General features: G+C 51.7%; 1 protein-coding gene across 3 annotated transcripts; it reads right to left on the minus strand.

Moving 5' to 3' along the window:
• Positions 1–1857: 1857 nt before the first annotated feature.
• Positions 1858–8238, minus strand: CFAP410 (cilia and flagella associated protein 410). 3 transcript variants are annotated; one of them, XM_080937886.1, is made up of 7 exons: positions 8107–8238; positions 7141–7159; positions 6243–6289; positions 4976–5205; positions 3842–4007; positions 3343–3418; positions 1858–2568 (listed from the first exon to the last, which is right to left on the minus strand). In XM_080937886.1, the coding sequence occupies exons 1-7, from the start codon at positions 8181–8183 to the stop codon at positions 2440–2442; spliced, it is 744 nt and encodes a 247-aa protein (XP_080794012.1). In that variant the 5' UTR covers positions 8184–8238; the 3' UTR covers positions 1858–2439. The 3 variants fall into 3 exon arrangements, with proteins under 3 accessions (XP_080794012.1, XP_080794011.1, XP_080794013.1); XM_080937885.1 differs by having other exon boundaries at positions 3343–3421; XM_080937887.1 differs by lacking the exon at positions 7141–7159 and having other exon boundaries at positions 3343–3421; positions 8107–8195.
• Between the last annotated feature and the right edge of the window lie 5159 nt (positions 8239–13397).

The raw sequence follows: 13397 nt of genomic DNA on the forward strand, positions 1-13397 counted from the left end.
CCGGTCTCTCGGTGTATGGAAGTCAAGGGTTGTGACTTTGGCTTTGTGGGACCTGCAGGCCAAATTGGGGTGGTGGTTTCCCCATGGATCACCATAAATGCTGCTGTGGGGGTATCCCAGGCAACATACCCAGATGCTTCATTTGTCTGGAACCCCAAAAAGCTGCTGGGAGAGGAGTCCTGGAGTGTTTGTCATCACAGCACCCTGGAGGGTTTGGCCTGTATTAGAGATCTAGAGAAACAGAACCAGCAGAACGTAGATGTACTACAAAAGTGGGTTCGCCAGACTGGCTTAACACAAAATTAGGCTCTGTAGCCTAATTGTCTTAGGGTTTACCTGCTGCAAACAGATGCCATGGCCTCAGCAGCTCTTATAAAGAGAAACATTTAATTGGGCTGGCTTGTAGTTCAGAGGTTTAGCCCATTACCATCATGGTGGGAAGCATGGCAGTGTGCAGGCAGACAGGATGCTGGAGAGGTGCCTGAGAGTTCATGGAGGTCTGTCTGTAGGAAGAGACAGTGAGCCACTAGGCCTGGCTTGAGCTGAAACCTCAAAGCCTGCCCCTGGTGACACACTTCCTGCAATGAGACCCCACCCCCTCCAACAGGGGCACACATCCTAATAGTGCCACTCCCTACGGGCCTATGGGGGCCATTTCTATCCAGACCATACCTATAATGACCATCTGTTTGCTGGGGAGGCTAAGATCCGGGAGCTGCTAAATCTACAAGTACGCGTCTCAGCCGTCCCAATCTAGTGCTGGGGGCCTGAAGAACCTAGAAAGCCTCTTATCTTCAGTCCACACCACCCTGGGCTGCCTGCTAAGTGGTGCCTGGCACCCTGAGAAGGGCTTTCCCCGTCACTAAGCCTTCCCGGAAATAGTCTCATAGGCTATCCATCATTAAGCCTCTTACTAATTCTTCAGGATCTTAATTGACAGGCTCAGGACGCCCTGCTGGGGGACACCTGTGCTTGTTACAGAGTCATCATCAATGTCCGCAACTGTTAGTGTGTTCTCCCTCCATCCCAAGCAGCTCAGGGTCTGGGGACAGCGGCAGGCTATAGTTGGATATCCGAAGATTAGAACAGCACCCACCAGCCCCTGGCTCAGTCTAGGCATCTGCTAAACAGAGGGTTCTGCAGTGGGGAGGCATGAAGGGCAGGAGATCCAGACAGGACCTGTGTGGCTCATTTTAAGGCCAGGTAGGGGTCAGGTCATTGTCCTGTGCCCTGGTCCACTAGCATAGACTCAGTTCTCGGTGTGAAACCCCTGCTAGCTTTAGCGTCTGCTTGTCTGCAGCTCTGGGCTCTGGTGAGGGCAATGGCTTTGGGTGTAGAGCAGCCATCTCTTCTCTTATCCCCTTCTTGTACCTGCAGCCTTGGTTGTCCCTGCTGCGAGTTAGACCCAAATTGGCACCAAACCCTTGAGATGCCAATTCCTGTTCCACTCAAGGGGCCAGACTGCAAGATTCAGAATAGGACGGAGTGTCCCATGCTTGGCTCCAGGTAGTGCTCCAAGCTGTGCTCCATTCAGCTTGTCCCCAGTCTGGGCAGGGACTGGGGGCTCAGCACAGCTGGTAGTTTGTCCATCCCTGAGGTACACGTGAGTGTGCAACAGGAAGATGGAAGGCTAGGGTGTGACAGGCAGGGGTGTGTAGTCCTGAGGGAACCGGCTGCTGTTTGCAGAATCTTATGTCCTGGGATGAGGAATTGAACCTGGGACACAGACACTGGTAGAAACAGTTTATTAAGAGAGAAAGTACTCCCAAGTTTGGAAGTGGGCCAGTGGTGGAGCAAAGCCAAGGGCCCAGCTGTCCTGAACCTTCAGCTTTAAGACCCTTACAGGTAGGTCATCTACTTCAGGCTGCCTCTGAATGCTCTTCCTGTCCCTTGGCCCTTCTAGACTTTTTTGCTCAGGTTGTTTTACATATGTTAATTTTGATACCTTTATTGGCTCCCTGCAGCAGGTGTAAGGTCACCACAGGACACTAAGGTGGCCCTACCTTTGTAAGTTACTGGGCAGGCAAGATATTCCAGGCATCTCCAAGGGCACGCTTGATACAGGGATACTAGGGCTCCCCCTAGCGGCTGAGAAATAACATGAACCTAGAATTCAAGGCCCTGCCTGCCACTTAGATGCTTCCTGTCCCAGACCTTCCAGCCCAGACAGAAAGTGCTTTATTGGAGGGTATGGATCATTCAGTTCTCCCTTGAGGAAGGGTCAGACAGTGCCTAGAGTATCAAGGCCTCAGCAGGTAAGTCCCAGGGACTATGCTGGTGGACAGCATCTCTGCCAGCCCTAAGCACAGGAGAGGGGTCTGCCTAGCTGGCAGCCACTGTGCCGCATTGGCTTGGTGTTGGGAACCCAGAGGATGGCTTTCCAGGTAGAGCTGTATTTCCTCAGGATATAACAGGGTTCAGATCCTGGGTCACATGACGTCACTCCGTGTCGTCCTGGGGCTCCAGCCTGTGCAGTGTCTGTAGCCGGTTGCCCACGGTCTGCTGGATGGTCTCCAGCCCCTCCACATCCAGCTCTTGAAGCAGCAGCAATATGGCAGTCAGGATGTTCTGGGGACAGAAGGAATGACCTAGAACCTGGCTGGTGGCATCCTTTATAGGGTAAACAGTCCCAGGCCTGCTAGACACTGGTACGCTGTTTCCTATCCAGTTACAGCCTGATTTGGGTCTGAGGGTCCTACGCCCCTCAGAGTGGTATCTTCTCATACAAAGTGGTGGAAAAGGGTGTTTCTAACCCAAAGATGAGAGACATGGATGGCTGAGGGGGAGCACCTGTTGCTCACTGGGAGGAACAGGCCACAAGTGGAAAACTTACTTTAGCTTCTGACCCCTGACTTCTGTAGCACACTAAGGCCTCTGCCATCCCCATGTGTGTCCCTGTTCTACGGATGGCAGGTCCAAGGGCCACCAGCTGGAAGGTGGACCTTGTTCTGGGACAGGAGTGCTTATTCTAGCTGCAGGGAGGGTAGTGCCTGGTTGGTGGGGGGTAGACAGGTGCCTTCTCTCTGTTGAACAACTGAGGATCTGGAGAGGGAAGGGACCCTGTGAGCACAGTCCTGCTCTTAGAATTGAGTGTGATGTGTGATATGTGTGTGTGTGTGTGTATTGGGGTGGGGGACAGCAGCAAATGGGGAGGGAAGGGATCCTGAGGGGACAGTGACCTAGTGAGGTGGAAGCAGAACTGAGCCTGGGTGCTGTGGCTGACACTCCTGTCTCATGTACCCCACTCCTCCCATGAGCTCTGACCTGACCCCACCCCACGTTGGCTCCACCCTTAGGAGCCTGCCTTCTGCTGTCTGGATGGAGGGGGCAGTGGCCACTCACCCTATTCTTGTGGCTCCTCATCGTGTCCCTTGGTGAGAAGGAAGGAGATTGGTCTGCAGCAGTCTGGCCCTGGGCTCTGCTGGTGAGAGGGAGACGCTGAGGCTGTGACAGTCAGAAGACTCCAGAGCACCACCACCTGCACATCAAGTCACACTGGCAAGTGGTCTGGGCCCAGAGCGGGAGAGAGATGGCCCCCTCAATCTAGGTACCTTTATAATGGCACAGGGGCCTGGCGGGCAGAATGGGGACCCAGAGCCACCAGGAGCAACTTCTCTGTGCCTGGGGCTCCCCCTGGCAATGCATCTACTAAGGGCCTCAGGGAAGGCACAGAATTGACCCTGGAGGGACTCAGAGCCCAACAGTCGGCTGCAGCCACTCCCACAGAGCTCCATCTCCAGGACCCACGGCCTGGTGTGCACAGGCAGGCTCTGAGGTAGCTCCCCTCCCTCTGCTGCCCTTGGGACGGTGGGTCTTGCCCCCCCGCCCCCCAAAGGCTCACTCTGGCTCTTCTGTGTAGTTCAGCAGGCTCTGGCTGGCCTCAGAGCTGACAGAGCTGACAGTGTAGGGGGGCTGGGGACAACCATTGCCTGCGCCTTCTCTGCTCGGGGCGGCGGTGATCTCGTCTCCCTCCATCAGCGCCCGGGTCAGCTCTTCCTCTGTCACAGCTTGTGGAAAGGACAGGAAGGTCAGGGTGTCAGGCCTGAGCAGCACCGGATCCATACAATGCCTCTGTTCGCCCTGAGCTGGGGATAGCGGAGGCGCTCTCCCTGGGGACAGTTAGTCCCCAGTCCCAGAATGCCTATGAGGCCTGAAGGGCAAAGGGGAGGCACAGGAGAGGCGTGGCATCTTCTAAGAACGAACCTCCAAGCCAGATAAACCTGTGTGGTGCTGGGGTTGGACCCAGGCCCTACATCTCCAGCGCCTAAGACAAACTTTACAGGAATGGACGTTGCATGTTTACCCCACTTCACTTCTTGTTTAGTAAGTGTCCGGAAGAAGAAACTGCATGTAACTGAGGAGGACCAGAAACCGTTAAGAGCGTTGTCCCCTGGAGGGATGGCTCAGCGGGTAAGAGCACCGACTGCTCTCCCAGAGGTCCTGAGTTCAAATCCCACAAACACATGGTGGCTCACAGCCTTCAGGAATGGGATCCGATGCCCTCTGCTGGTGAGTCTGAAGACAGCTACAGTGTACTCATATACATTAAATAAAACAAATAAATCTTAGGAAAAAAAAGAAACTATCATCCCGTGGAGTCAGTGAGACAGACCCTGCCAAGAGCAGGGCACTCCACCGTGAAAGAGGTACTTGTGGGTTTAGTGTGGGAACAGGAGGACTGTCCTCTGTGTGGTTCGAGGTCTGGCTGCCAGCTGAGACCACCATGTGCTACCTGGTCACTGCACATCCTCACCCTGGCACAGGGGTTTTCTTCATAGAGGGAGGAGACTGTTGAGGCAAATAAGCCCAGGTGGGGTTAACAGACAGGGGCCCTGAGGGTACTAAACCCTGCAATGGTACCCCCGAAAGGGAACAGTCTCACGGGGGACTGCTCCCGATGACACTGAACAATGCCTGGAAACCCCCTCAATGGGTACCGCCTCGGTTGCCAGTGGGTGGATGTCCCGGAGCCTACCCTGGTTGTCCAGCTTCTGCAGGTGGGGCAGGTTACGCAGCACCGTCATGCGGTAAAGGTGTGGGCTGGTGCCACAGCACGGGTTCTCCGCCAGCCACAGCACCCTGAGGTGTGGCAAGTCCTTTAGGTAGAACAGCTCGTTCAGACTGGGGATACGGTTCCTCCTCAGGTACAGCTCACTCAGCCGTCGGCAGCTGCGCACTGGTTCCAGGGTGGAGACACTGTTGACACTGTGGGGCCAGCAATACTGTCAGCGACCTATACAGTGTGGGTCTCCGTGGGCCAGTGGCCTCTACTTGTGAGTCTGCCTCACCCATGAGTATCATGAGAAGGTCTCCATCTTAGAAATGGGTCAGAGCCAAATATCTTAGGTTGGACAAGAGGTGGCAGCAGCAGCGGCCACTCAACCTTAGACACCACGTGGGCAGCTCCTTGGCCTTGAAGCTCTGCATTTGCATGGATTATGACAGACAGGATGCTTCACCCTTCTTCAGAGAAGACACTGAGTCCCCAGGGGATACACTTAGCCCACAGCAGGCACTGGCTAAAACTCAGCAAACACGCCATACATAAACCAGATCTGATTTCCAGAATGCCAGGCTAGAGAGAAACAGGATTTTAGGGTGATTTCTAACCCATAGGACAGCGTGGAAGCGCAGAAAGGGAAAACAGCATCCAGAAACCCTCAAAGTCCTCACCAACACACCAAGTCTTTACACATGGGGTTCTTCTCAATAGCAGCCACACACTCTACCTCCCAGAGCCTGCTGAGCCAGCCCTACCCACGCTCCTCCAGCAAGCATTCCCTGGTGGGTATCATGCTCCAGAAAAAAGTCACCTGACATTGAGAACACACCCATGCCAGCCCCTGTCCTGGGCCCCAGGATGGGCAGGAGAGAATTTAGGGATGGAGGAGCTCCCAGAGGTGATGAAATCAGGAAGGCAGGGGAGATAGTAGTTTTAGGTTTTAGGGGACAGATGTGGCCACAGGGAGGACTGGCCTAGCTGGACTGCTGTCCATTATTAGAGGGCCTGATACAAGCACACAGATTATTTCCTGGGGTGGATGTGAATGGACAAGCAGAGGGGAGAGCCTTAGGAGACCCAGGTAAGTCCCCGAGAAAGCAGACAGGAGCTGCAGGAGGACCAGGGCTCCTGAAGTCCCATTCCCTAGATGGGAATGTTTCTTCCCATAACCCACAGGAAAGACACGAGGCTCCCCATTGCTACCATGCCCCAGGACTACCACAACACAACAGTCACATACCTGAGTGTGATCACCTCCAGGCTGGGCATCTCCCGGCATATGGAAATCTAGGGAGGGAAGAACAGGGCTGGTGAGTTAACAATAGTGTGGTGTTGTCACTTCTCAGGTCAGGGGACACATCTGTTCTGGGTCCTGTCACCTGCACTAACGGGGCCAAGGGGTATTAGCCTTGCACACAACAATGACGCTCAGAAGAAATCAGCCTGCCCTCGGGTGTCCTGCACTGGCTGTTTCTACCTGACAGTTTACTGACAGTTCTAGACACAGACCTTCATTACAGTCAGTGCCCTCTGAGGACGCCTGGCCAGGGATCTTGTGCTTTCCTACCCTGAGATACACAATCTTGCTGTTCCAGAGGCACAGAGGAAGGACAGATCCTCTCCTTACCAATGGAGCTGAGCCCAAGGTAGATAATACTGGAGCTAAGTTTTGGCCACAACACACCATCGGATCGGTGGATCAGACCTGGGCTGTGGGCTCCAGTCTCAGAACCTGCCATTTAGGGTGGGGTTGGGGTGGGGCCTCCTGAAGCTGAGGGGAAGCCATGTAGATTGCCTCTGCTGATGTCCTTGTGAGTATATTGTAGCCGTCTTCACACACACCAGAAGAGGGCATCGGATCCCATGACAGATGGTTGTGAGCCACCATGTGGTTGCTGAGAATAGAACACAGGACCTCTGGAAGAGCAGTCAGTGTTCTTAACCACTGAGCCATCTCTCCAGCCCCTCTGTTGATGTCCTTGAGGAAAATCACCACCCGGGACTCCTCCCAGCCCAGAGCTTTGGCTTTGTTCTCCTCTGTGACAAGGCAATGAGCTGATGACCACAGTTTTGTAACTTCAGCTATTCTTCTAGGGGAAGGGACATCTGGGAGATGATCCAATCAAGGCAGAACTTACATCCGTGAGCTGGCTGCCCCTGGAGAAGAAAAGAAATTTACTTTGACTTGTTGAATGAAAAGATAAAAAAGGGGAAAAAATCTCCAGGGAAATCTAAAGGTTGTACGATTAGAATGGCACAGCAAGGAAGGCTGGCTGCCCAGATAATAGGTATCAAAAATGGCTAGGTTGGTTTCTGCCAATATTACGTGACTGGTGCACAGGGGTACACGGTTTACTGCTTTCGGGCTCCCATAGCAGAAAGTGGTTTCCAGTCATACACATAAATAAAGGGGTTTTCATAAGAGGCCAAGCACAAAGGCTGATCACATCACTTATGAAGCAAACCTCACAGGCCTGCACTGTGGCTAATGTGTTTGCTGGTTCAACAAAGAAGGGTATTATGAAAACCCAGGACAAAGAGGACTGTGGCCCCGACACCAGACGTGCCAGGGCACAGGAAGGCTTTTACTTAACAAAACTGACCCCACTAGAAGCAAGGGTCTGCACTTGCTCTGCTCCTTCTAAATGCTCTGGCCACAGCGTCCCACCTGAGTCCCCAGAGACACCTGTAGCTCGTTCCCACTCCATTAATACAAACTCCGAAAGAAGCCCGGGGCTTTCAGTATTCGTGTGACCCAGACATGCAACTTTGATGCATCGATATAATAGCATTTAAGTTATAGGCTGTCACCCACACCAAGTCACCCTCTCCAGCATCTAGCGACTGTTCACGGAATCATGACTTTACAACCTCAGTCTCTCTCCCTGTAGACATGCCGCTAAACACCTTTGTCTTCAGATACCAGACACAGTCACAGAGGGTTAGTGAGAATCCCTCAGCGAGACTAGAGGGAAATTCTAGTTATCCTGTGAGGGCCACAGCCTTCTGAGGAACTGTCCCCGAGTGAGCCTGCAACCTAGCCTGCCTGAGGCAGCAGACGCTCAGCGCGGCCTCTGCTCCCTCCCGCGCCTGGCCAGCCTCACCAGCAGTTGAGCTTTCGCACGCTGTGCAGCTCTGAAGCCTTGGCTCTGGACAGAACCATCTTTCGTGTCAGCTTCATGGTGGCCGCAGGGCCGCGGGCCCGGCTGCCCTCCGCTGTACACGCCACTAGCGGGAGAGGCCTGCGCCGCGGCGCGTCTCCAGGGGCGGGGCCCGCGTCTCTAGGGGCGGAGCCTGAGGTCCCATTGGCAGCCAGGAGAGAGGGCGGAAGCGCGCGCAGCGGAACATCCCGACTTCCGGGATACGAGGCTCTGGGCTTTGCTGCCTGGGTACCGATGGTGACAGCGTCCTGTGTTCGCGTGTGCGGGAAGGGTGATCCTCAGGATTCCAGGGTGCAAGAGTCTAAGATGGCCTGGCCGGGGTGAGAAAGGCGTAGGTGTGAGCGACTCGGGACGCCTGGCAGATCTCGGGGACATCGAGAAGAATAGACGAGGGACACCAGGAAGGGTGACAGAATCCTCGTGGGGGATGCCAGCAGAAACCCCTCCTGGGACGCTTGCTCCGGATCCTCATCCCTGCCATGGCCCTGTCACCACTGTGCCCTTGCCCATTTCCGCTTGAGCCTAAACTGGGGATTTTTTTTTTTTTTTTTTTTTTTTTTTTTGTTACAAAACAGCTAATCCACCACCAGAGGATGGCTCACACTTGTAGTTGCTGCATTTAGGGACTGAGGCAGGAGAATTGCCTGAGCCCAACAGTTTCCAGCAAGACTGGCTTACAGAGACGTTATCTCAAAACACAAAGCCGAGTAGTGGGGGTTTGGGGAAGGGACTGAAGGAACAGTTAAGAGCGCTGACTGCTTTACCAGGGCCGTGGTGGCCGGCTCACAACCTTCTGTAAACTCTAGTTCCAGGGGATCCAATGCCCTTTTCTGGCCTCCTTGTGCACCAGACAGGTCACTTGCATTGCACACATATATGCAAGGATACACTCATAAGCAGAAAAACAAAACGAACAATACAAAAACCTTAAACAAACAAGGGACTGGAGAGATGGCTCAGTGGTTAAGAGCACTGACTGCTCTTCCCGAGGTCCTGAGTTCAAATCCCAATAACCACATGGTGGCTCACAGCCATCTATAATAGGATCCAATACCCTCTTCTGGTGTGTCTGAAGTCGGCTACAGTGTACTTATATATAATGAATAAATAAATCTTAAAAACAACATCTATAAAATAGAGTTTGGGCTGGAGAGATGGCTCAGTGGTTAAGAGCACCGACTGCTCTTCCAGAGGTCCTGAGTTCAATTCCCAGCAACCACATGGTGGCTCACAACCATCTGTAATACAGTGTGCTCACATACATAAATAAATAATTTTAAAAATACTCTATCCTTTTGAAAGCCTCCAAATCCTGTGCCTGTGGTTGTCAGTAAGCAACTTAAGTAATCACAAATAAATTTTTGTTTTTGCTTTGTTTTCCCTAGAGAGCCTGGCTCTATGCTTATTTTTAGGTTGAAAACTTCACATCTTTTTCTAGCCTACAGATTGCACCATGACAGGTACTTCAGGCCCTTTAGGTAATAAACTGTTCTTGATGAAATATTCTAGGGCTCCTTTTTTCCATCTGACCACCCTGGTCTGCCTTTACCAAAAACAAGTGAAATGGTTCAGCATGTGAAGGCACTGGCCGTGTAAGCCTGAATACCCACGTTTGCTCCACAGCGGAAAGAGAGAGCCGACTCTGAAGATTTATCCTCTGACCTCCACATGTGCACCATTTATTAGCATCAGGAACAATAAGGCCTGAGTTGAAACATGCAGGGAACAGCTCGGCCTAGCCAACGTGGTGGGCAGAATTTCATAGGCTCGGTTCAGCTGAGCTTAAGGAGGTCTTCTGGCTGCTCCAGAGGAGGATGATGGAAAAGGAGCTAAGACTTTGTGGAGGAGTGACAGGGTCGGCGGCATCTTGCACTACACCTTTTGTCCTGAAGAGGCCTGAGGTAGAATTGTATCACATTGTTTCTGATGTGTTTATAAAAAGATAAAGGGGGGAGGTATGTTCTATGGAGGTGCGGTGAGGTGTGGGGGCATCCCTTCCCCCTGAGGGATCAGCCACATGACAGTTTAGTATAGGATGAAGTTTATTCAGGGCATGGGGAGGGGAGTTAAGAAAGTAGTAAGGGCAGAGAAAGGCAGAGAGAGAGAATAAGGAGAGAAGTAGAGAAGAGGCCGGCCATGAGCATGTGAAGAGAGAGGGGGGAAGGGAATGGGGAGAGAGAGGGAGAAGAGGATAAGGGAGTAAGAGAGGAGGGGGCAAGCAGTCCCTTTTATAGTGTCAGGCATACTTGGCTATTGCCAGGTAACTGTGGGGTGGATCTTAGAATGCTAACAGTATCAAGTGCCTGTGGGGAAGTGTGGAGTTGCTACCCTGTTCAGCTTGGGTTTGTCTTCCCAAGCTCTCCCCTCTTCTACTTAGATAGAGTGGCCAAGGTCAGGGGTGGTACTGGTAGAGAGTGGGCCAGGTCAGGATGTGGGGTGGGATCTGGTTTACAGCTGTTCTGGTCTTAGTATCTGGCCCTTGATCACTGATATCTCCAAGGAGACTTCCCTGCAAAAGGCTATTTATTCCTGGAGATTTTTGGAAGAGGGCCTGAAGAAAGAGGCACTCCTGCAGAATCGTGGTACCCTGTAGGTTTGATGGAGGCAGTGTTTTGCTCTCCACGTGTGGCATTCTTTGGACTTTCTGTATTATGATTCATTTTTATTTTATGTCTTTTCCTGAGAAAAATTATGTCCGAGACTTTTTAGAAAAATCCTAAAATTAACTTTATCCAGCCACTACTTGGAAGTGTTCTTTATGTCCTGGAGATCATTAAGTACGGATGAAGCCATTACTCCAGAAATTTTCTCGGGCTCTCTGCCCCTGAGCTAGCTCAAGCAATGTAACTGGTGCAGGGTAAACAGAGATTTTTAACAAACTGACTGGCCAGGAGAATATGTTACAGATTCAAGGTCTCTTTTATAGGCTTAGAGCTCTCTGAAAATGTAGTTTTAGGGAGTGGTACAGGGAGAAATAGAACTCAATAAGAGAGATAGACTAAAATAAATGCCTCCTACTTTATAGCCTAGATGATAAAACATATAGAAGCAGAAGTTAATTAATTAGTATTTGCTATTCATAAAAAGACCGGTTCAGATCCTCTGTTTCTCCGGGATGTTTTCAAACTGCAAACACTGCCAGTCCAAAAGCAGGCTGTCATATATTAAATGTGCTTACTTTGGAGGAGACGATCTTTAGATTCTTTACATTGGCAGTCCAGGGAATAGAACATATTCTGTTTGTATCTTCTAATTTTATCTGAACTTGTAACTCTGGACATGGAATTAAAAAAAAAATCAAACACATATTCTGTACCCCTCGGATATCCATTAGTCTGTCTTTGTTCTGTGAGACCTGTAAACATAAAGGAGGACCTGGCTGCTAGAGTCGGAGCCACAGAAGCAGCAGCCTGATTGCTGGCAGGTCAGAGCTGTCAAATTCCCCTGACCATCGCCTGACTCCCTCCCTCCCCTCGTCAATGCCTAATCTCTTCGAGGGCTGCCTTGTCAGCGACGACCCTAAGACCATCAGCCCGGAAAGGTCCCCCTGCCAACGGGAAGGTCTCGCTGTCACCGAGAAAGCACCCCGTCCTCACCTGCCCTCCGGGGGGCCCCCTACGAGGCACTAGGAACCTTGACTTTCAAGGCGCCTGGCTTTTCCTGCCTTGAGAGGTCGTAGGCAGCTGAGCTAGAACAGCGCCCCCTTGCGTTCCTGCAACAGTATACCATCTGCCTAAAAAAAAAAAAAAAGCCAACAACTGCTTTCTGGATTTCTCTGGCATCTCTTTAGAAAGACAGGAGGTGGCCGCGTCATATGACCCCCGGGTTCTTCTTCGGACTGTATCATATTTGATGGCTGTTCGAGAGCCTGCCGGTTAGTGATGGCTAAGATTTTTTAACGAAGGAAGCCCAAGCACGTGGTATTAGAAGCACTGTCGGGCCTCAGCTCTATTCCTAGAACTCACGGGGGGGGGGGGGGGGGGGGGGGCTGGAGAGATGGAGAGCTTTGACTGCTCTTCCAGATGGCTTACAACCATCTGTAATGGGATTAGATGTCTTTTTCTGGTGTGTCTGAAAACAGCAACAGTGTACTCACATAAACTAAACAAATCTTTAAAAAAAAAAAAAAAAAAAAAAGTAACTCCCTTCCCCTCCCCCACAACTTCAGGATAGTTTTGACCTAAAGAGAAGCAACCAGTAAACATGTGATCTGGAAGGTGGAGGAGCAGCAGCCGTAGCCATGTGGAAAGGTCACTGTGGTGAGAAATGACAAAGTGTCTTCTCCTTAGGCTGTAGCCAACAGCCTATTTATCCCGCACGTGGTCTCAGAAGCACCCCGGCATTGGCACAAACTCAGAGCAAAACTCAACTGTTCTCCCAGCTCTGTCTGGGTCTGTATCTACACTGGGTGGGGGGGGGTCTGTATCTACACTGGGTAGGGGGGTGGAGTGGGTTGGGGGACTTGTCTCTCGGTATTTCACAAGTGTTCTTGTCCTACTTCCAGAGGACTGCCAAGGGGCTTCCCTAAACTCTGCAATTTCTGGCTTCCACTTCCGTATTCTGTCACAATTGCATAAATTTTGGCGCCTATAACAAAGGTCTCATTTCAAATGCAGACGGGTGTCTTCCCCCTCTTCGCCCCCCCCCAAAGAACCTTGGTACAGACAGAAGGCCAACCAGAGCTCTCAGGGCACGGCCTCATCCTGTGTCCTATGGGCCCACAGCCGCTGTGGTTGGCCTCCAGCTTTAGGTATGAAGTTGGTAGGTTCACATCAAGTAGGAAGAGGGCTTCTGGAAGTTTAGTTCCTCAACTGGCCCCGTCTGAGTCATGGGCTGTCCATGAACTGGGTGTGCACTACCTCAGCTGCAGTCTGTAGTCCTTCAGAGGGGTTATAATGGCGGGACACTAAAGGACCTGGTTGCTGCAAACCCGACATTGATGTGGACAGAGTGGCCCTTCTCTGTGTTGCTGTTTGGTTTCCTTAGAACCGGCACTTCTGTTTTTAAAAAGACGTATTTATTTATTTTATGTGTGTGAGCACACTGTCGCTCTCTTCAGACACACCAGAAGAGGGTCTCAGATCCCATTACAGATGGTTGTGAGCCACCATGTGGTTGCTGGGAATTGAACTCAGGACCTCTGGAAGAGCAGTCAGTGCTCTTAATAGCGTCATCTCTCCAGCCTGTACTGATATTTCTTGTTGCTCCCTGTGGGGCTGAGGCTCATTCTCTGG

The sequence above is a fragment of the Micromys minutus genome (genome assembly GCF_963924665.1).
Source record: "Micromys minutus genome assembly, chromosome: 25".
NCBI lineage: Eukaryota > Metazoa > Chordata > Mammalia > Rodentia > Muridae > Micromys > Micromys minutus.

Coding starts and splice junctions, on each gene's coding strand:
- CFAP410 (XM_080937885.1), bottom strand. CDS start 8,183: ATGAAGCTGACACGAAAGATGGTTCTGTCCAGAGCCAAGGCTTCAGAG. Junction 3,422..3,841: donor AACTACACAGAAGAGCCAGA/GTGAGCCTTTGG, acceptor CCCTCTCACCAG/CAGAGCCCAGGGCCAGACTG. Junction 2,569..3,342: donor TGAGGAGCCACAAGAATAGG/GTGAGTGGCCAC, acceptor TTCTGTCCCCAG/AACATCCTGACTGCCATATT.